General features: G+C 41.2%; 1 protein-coding gene across 3 annotated transcripts in view; it reads left to right on the top strand.

The window, feature by feature from the left end:
- The first annotated feature begins 5,978 nt into the window (after positions 1-5,978).
- NSD3 (nuclear receptor binding SET domain protein 3) overlaps positions 5,979-6,819 on the top strand; it is a 40,185-nt gene continuing 39,344 nt past the window's right edge. For all 3 annotated transcript variants that reach the window (XM_006023009.3, XM_025203404.1, XM_025203405.1), the window contains exons 1-2: positions 5,979-5,997; positions 6,154-6,819. The exon at positions 6,154-6,819 is cut by the window's right edge and continues 83 nt beyond it. In XM_006023009.3, the coding sequence (XP_006023071.1) occupies positions 6,198-6,819 (622 nt within the window). In that variant the 5' untranslated portion in view covers positions 5,979-5,997; positions 6,154-6,197. The remainder of the gene's footprint in view (positions 5,998-6,153) is intronic.

Genomic DNA, 6,819 nt, shown 5'->3' with positions numbered 1-6,819 from the left:
ATTGCCACCCTCTGAAAAAGAGGTTCTTTGTTCATGCAGCTGTGATCCAGGTTCTGGAATAAAACCTTGTGTTTCTTAGCAGTCTGGTTCTGCTCAGATTTCTTCAAGGTGAAAGTGAGGGTCATATTTTTTAGGTGAGAACCTTTTATTTATGCTACTCTAGGTTTTCTGTGTGTGAAGAATAGAGTGAGTTGGTTTATTGTAAATCGTATGCAACTTCCTGTTGTGTCTAATACCCATGTGCTAAACTGATGTTGAAACCTGGCAGGCGGATCTCAGTCAGTAAGTGGTCCAAATGTCACAGACTTTTGAATGTTCAAAACTTGTTTGATATTCTAGAGTGGGTATTTTCTTAGACCTTTTTCAGGGTAGTACTCTGGCTAGCCAGTCATATCTTAGCAGCCACTGTGGCAGTAAAAAGACTTCAGACTCTTTCCTGATCCAGCTCTTTAGCCATCAGTTCTCAGTCCTTATTACTGGTCATGGAAGAGAAGTCTTATGGAGGGTCTTGGTTTTACTGGAAGACATCAAAAGGTTGCACTGATGCACAATAATCTTCTAGATGTAATGGCATCTAATATAGTCACTGCTGATTTAGAGTGAGTGGCATTTGAGTTATAAATGACCGTTTTGGTAGCAGACACACACTTCGGTTTTCCCCTTGCTCAGTGAGATGTTTGCTCATTTCAGAAACTGTTTACTATGGTGAAGAAAATGAGTACACAACCTCCTTGTTTGATAGTATAAGACATGCAACTTGTGGGACTAGCATTAATTCTGTGTGCCTTGCCTTTTGTTTTTTCCCCCCTTTTGTTAGCAGAGGAGCTTTGCACCATCACACCTTCAAGGTAAGGGTCTTGAAACACTCGATAAACATAAGAGGAACTGAGGTACAGTGGTTAAACAAATTGCATAACGTCACTGAAGCCTTTAAAGAGCAGGTGATGCATCAGAAAAATGTGGCAAGCGCTTTGTCTTACCTTGATTGTGGTTGAGCCTGAGGACCCTGACCAGAGCAAGGTGCTGTACAAGCACATTATTGAGACATTTACTTTGTCAGAATTGTTCTAGTTGAGGAATATGTATGGTAAACAGATGAACTTCGTAAGACGGTCCTGTATTTCTTCAAAGATGATTTTCTCTGCGCACACTCTTGCACAGCTGTTGGAAGGTGACCATTTAGCTGAAAACCCTTTGTCATGTTATAGGTAGGAAATCTAGGAGCATGAATACCTATTTGCTGGAATGCATTAAACAGCTTTTCTATAATTTAGCTCTTCAGGGCAAACCAGTGGAGCCGTACTCCATTTCTGAATGTTAGGTTCATGGTTGAAAGGTGATTTTTACTGAATCGGACTAAGTATCTGTTAGCCACTCTTAATTCAATTCCTAGCTACCTTGTGTGGACACAGCTATAGTTTTAAATGAGGGAATTTAGAAACCAGTTTAGTTCAATTGGTAGAATTGGCGTCTGCATGTGGCTTTAAATTATGGCAACCAAAGTTGGCAAACTCTCTGGCTAGGTTTATGTGGGCGTGAACTATTGGTCCGACTCCTTCATCAGTAAAAATAGTCAAGGAAAACTCTTAATCCAGGTGTACTCTTACTTTTCCAAGGCGTGAGCTGCATGCAACTACAATTTCTGCTGGATTACTCTTCTTCCCATTTACAATCACAGAACATTTCTGTGACAATTTCACCGGGTGCTTACATGGAAAAGTAATATTAGGAAAGTATTTGGTGTATTTTTTTTTAACCAACTCTTTTAATGCTTTATACATGTCGGAAGTGAGGATCAGCCAATTGACTTGACAGTTTTCTCTAGAAATTAGTTTGGATACCTCTTCTTTGCTTGCTTGCTTCACACCAAGAGAAAGTTGGTGATTCTCTGTCAGTTTGGAGGTAGGAGGGGGAATAGGGTGGCTTTTTGGTTTTTGGTGTTTTTAATAGGTAGCAGCCTTCTTACAACCCTAACTGGAAGCTAGCCCAGAGGGCAACACTTATAAAAGTGTGTGAACGCAGGTTGAGCCTAGTCTTGGATATTAACAAATGCAGGAATTGCCATAAATTCCTGTAGTTTAGGAAAGCAGAAATTCTTTAGTGGACGGTTCAGGTGTAACCTGCCCACAAGAAGTATCTTCCTAAACCTGCCTCTTAGTGATGGGTGTATGCTCTGAGACATGAAGGTTTACGTCTTACACATTTTTATTGTGAACTCTGCATTTTTGTGAGTTTCACAGGCAAATGGAGCAACCTTCTCGGGACGTGTAGAAAATCTTTGACATTAGTATTTGTGATCCTTTTCTTAAGAATACTAACTGGATTTTTGTACTGAGGTGTTTCCTAGACTAAGGCCAGAAGAAACTATTCTGATAGACTTGCAGAACAAAGGCCCTAGAATCTCACCAGCTCCTTCATCAGTCCTGTAAGCTTAAGTTTGAGCTAGAGCATATGTTTTAGAAAGACAGGTTTTTCTTTAGCTAGCCCCATCCTGGGAAATACTTGGTCACAGGCCCTTTAAGCAAATGAAAAATTCCCAACATCCCACCTACTTTTTAGGGGGTAAATTGATAATAGTTTATGCAAATTGGCTATGATAAAACAAAATTTCCAGTCTTAGTCACAAACTTGTAAGGGAGAAAACATGAAATACCCGACTCGGACACCGTGTGGTGTTGGCAAGTGGTATTTTTAGACGTGCACACCACCATAGTTATCTGTATTATAAATCTTGTTGTTACAACACATAGTTTGATGATTCTTTTTTATGACCCTGTTACATCTGCATCTCCATGCTCAGAAATCTTGAATGCTGGGGGGTGAGCTAGAATATAAATGGACATGCTAAGATAAAGTCTGGCATTGGATGCTGAAAGCCTTAATGGTGATCTTTTCAGAGCATTTGGGTAAAAGGAAATGGTTGACGATTTAATCTTTTAATGGGGAAGTAAAGAGCAAATCTAGGGTTTCTTAATCACAAATTGCTTATGTAGCAGTAATGTCAGTCTGTTTGACTAGTCGTCTTGTAATAATGGATGTGCTGTGATGTCTGAAGGACTCTTTTATTTTTGTTCTTCTAAAAGTATATGCTTTTTCTCCCAGAGGCTTCTAATATGGCCAGAAAAATTCCCCTTGGACTGAACATATTCAAATTGTATTTAAAAATCCCCAAATCCTAGGTGTTTTAGCTGGAGAAGCCTTTATTCCTCTGCTTAAATTAAGAGGTGACTTTTGGTTTGTATATTAAAAATAATTAAATAAAAAAAAAAAAAATAATTAGTTTGTAAAGTGATGCAAATGGTTCTGCTTCCTTTGCTAGCTCTTCCTGGTGCTGTTTATGATCTTGGTTTGGTTTTTTTGACCTTGATGCGCAGTGCTGTTCAGTGTGTGTATTGTCTCCCAAGTGATCAAACTGCCACGGTACAGGTGGTTATTTTTTGGTTTTTTGGGTTTTTTTGTGGTCAGTTTTGTGGCTGGTGTGCCGAGTTTGACTGTCAGAAGAAAGGTGTGGTGTGTATCTGCTGTAGGATGTTCATTACTGAACCCAGCTAGTCTTTTTTGCATAGTGTTGTGCCATTTTGTCCTTCCGAGCTTTGGCATGACATTGATAACTCAAAGCATAGATGATATCGCCATGTAGCAAAACTGAGCATAGGAGAGGTGGTTATGATCTGTGTTGAGTAGTATTTTCTTGGCCTGTAATTAATGAATTTGCTTTTTCTTTCTTGAGCCTTCCTTATCTTCACATCTGTTAGTTCGTGTGGCAGAAAATATTTCTCAAGACAGGCTCAAAACCTCAGTAGTTGAAGGAGTATGTGAATAAAACTTGGGCAAGAAAATGGGCACACCCCTATTATGGAACTGGCCCATGGGATTTTTAGTGTCATTGTAGATCATGATAGGAAGGGTATCCCAGCACACATGCAGAGTAAACAGCGTGGAACTGTATGCACTTTGCCACGGCTAAATTGACCTTATTGGCTGGCAAACATATATATTTAAAACCTGAGGCTTAAACTATTAAGTTATCCTTTCCAGCTAAACAATCAGTTTGTTTAAATTTGCTTTTTTTCAAATAGGAAGGAAGGTTAATCTTTGAGCATATAGCACGTGTTTTTACTTTTTACTCTCTATCTGTAGTGATTATTTAAAACTGTCAGGTCTCTGCAGATTCTTATCTGCTCCTAAGGGTTGTCAAGAAAAGAAATTCCCCCTCCAGGACCTTGGGTACTATGGAGGTAAAGGGAGCAGGTCATCCCTGCCAGATGACACACCTGGACATATTGACAGAGATGTTTTAAAGAAAGCAAAGGGTTAATTTTATTTTTAGTTTGGCTTTATTTTTGCCCATTTGGGTTGGTTTTGCTGCAGGTCTGGCCTAATGCCAGGGGAGGCTGGTTCTGTCTACTTGGTGGAGAGCTCTTCTTTTGATGTGTGCGCATGAGAGTGAGGTTGGAGGCATTTGGGAATTGAATGTGGCCTGTTTTGGATGTCATTAAAATAAGTAATTCAAAAGCAAGGTAGAGGATAATTTGCCTTGCTCCAGCCATCTTTGAGCTGCCTCCAGTACCATTCACAAGCCTCTCTTACTGCACATCTACACCATCCAGGGAGTGCTGGGCAGTGCTGTAGCAGAGCACAGCACAGAATAATTCCAGGTTTTAAAGAGCTTTTTTCCCATGTGGCCGCTTGACCGTTTCTGAGAGCGTCATTTTATTCCAACGCTGTGCTGGGCTCCTTGCTGCATGGCAGCTCTGTGATGGGTGAGAATTCAAATGCTGAATACTAAGCAGGAGGGAAGGTTGTGGAGATGCGAGGAGAGTAACCCTTGCCCACATAGGGTGTTCTGGAGCCCGTCATGGCAAACTCCTTGCACTCTTCCTGAAAAAGTGCTTTCTGGGGGTATCGTTTGTCCTAGAGCCAGAACTGGTTTTCCTGCCTGCTGGAAAAGAATGACCAGCACTGTTTTTGTTTTAATTTGCCACTCTTGGAGGAGGCAGGGTAGATTTGCACCTTATAGACAAATGTAAATCAGAGATGCATATGCTCTGCATCTCTGATGTAGTTGATCCGTAAGATGCAAATCCACCTTCTGCCCGAGTTCAGGCTAACAAGGCTAACTACCTCTCTCAGTTTAAGAAGGCCAGCTTTCTTTTGGGGCATGTTGTGTGCTGCTGCGTTTTCCATGCTTTTCTGATTACATTAAAAGTTGAGAGTCTTGAGGAGAGGTTTTACCTTGTTGGGGGTCTTTCTGTGGTCCTTACAATCTGTTGAGTTAATAATAGTTGTCTAGTGCCTAGATCCACTTCTGTGGATTGAGTAGCTGTTGCTGTCTCACCTTTCTTAATGATTGGTTTATAGAATAATCCTCCTAAAACAATCTGGTGCAGCCTTCCTGATGTGACATTTGGAACCATTACTCTAACACATGGGTCCATAATTTAACCCAGTCTTAAAACTCTTGCTCGTGAGAATATCTGCTTTTTTTTTTTTTTTTTTTTAATAGGTCTTGAAACACCACTCTTACTGAGAGGTGCACGTGACTCTTGGAAATATTTGTCTTTTCCCTCTGGCTGGAGAGGCATAGTTAAGTCAAAGAGCTGTCCCCAAGACTGTGTGGATGGCCTTTTGGAAAGTTCTTTTTAGATTCTCAGCGAATGCACAGTGAGGGGATCTTCCATTTCAAATCTGTAAGCGCATATTACAAATTATGTGATTTTATATAATTTGGCTGTTGCATTACTTAAAGTGGCAGGCTACACAGCAGCCCTTTGCTTCTGGATCCCTCTTCAGTTATTCAGGCTTTGTTGATTGCTCTGATTTCCAAGCAATGGATTTCACGGCTTAATTAAAATGTGAATGTAAGATGAGTCGAGCAAATCCCTAGGAGATGATTATTCGTATTAGAAAACTATCACGTAACTTGGCACAATTCATTCTTGAGCTTTTTTTTTAGGCAGGGAACCAAACTGTCAGGGAGGACAGACCTCTGAGCAGGTGAGGACTCGGGTACGTTGACGGTAGTCTGTGTGAAGGGAAATGGTGACTGGAAGAGAGTGGCTAGTGAAGCTGTATTTGTTAGAACTGTTTTCTTTTAACTACTTCAATCCTTGTCCTCCGCTTTACACTGATCACTTTTCCCCACCCTTTCAGGCCCTATGAGAAAAAGGGAAAGCTAAGGATGCTGGAGCAGAACAATGGATTTCTCTTTCTCTTTCATGCAAGGGATCATGGGAAACACAATTCAGCAACCACCTCAACTCATTGACTCGGCCAACATCCGCCAGGAGGATGCCTTTGATGCCAGCAGTGACATCGCTGAAGATGGTGGACAAACACCATATGAAACTGCCCTGCAACAAGGCTTTCAGTACCCCCCACCGACAACAGAGGATCTTCCGCCGATCACTAATGGCTATCCACCAACAATCAACATGTACGAACCTCAAGCCAAATATCAGACATACAACCAGTATCCTAATGGTTCGGCCAATGGCTTTGGCACAGTTAGAAACTTTAGCCCGCCAGAGTATTACCAAATGGACAACTCTAATGCAAGGCCGCATGAAGTTCTGGAAAAACCTTCACCCCCACAACCGCCCCCGCCACCTCCTCCTTCTGTACCACAAACGGTGATTCCAAAGAAGACTGGCTCACCAGAAATTAAATTAAAAATAACCAAAACTATCCAGAATGGCAGGGAATTGTTTGAGTCCTCTCTGTGTGGGGACCTCTTAAATGAAGTCCAAGCGAGTGAGTATGCTAAGACGAAACATGAAGGGAGAAAGGAAAAAAGGAAAAAAAGTAGCAAGCACGACT

The sequence above is a fragment of the Alligator sinensis genome, unplaced genomic scaffold, assembly GCF_000455745.1.
Source record: "Alligator sinensis unplaced genomic scaffold, ASM45574v1 scaffold98_1, whole genome shotgun sequence".
Taxonomy (NCBI): domain Eukaryota; kingdom Metazoa; phylum Chordata; order Crocodylia; family Alligatoridae; genus Alligator; species Alligator sinensis.
This window is presented reverse-complemented; position numbering and strand designations above follow the sequence as displayed.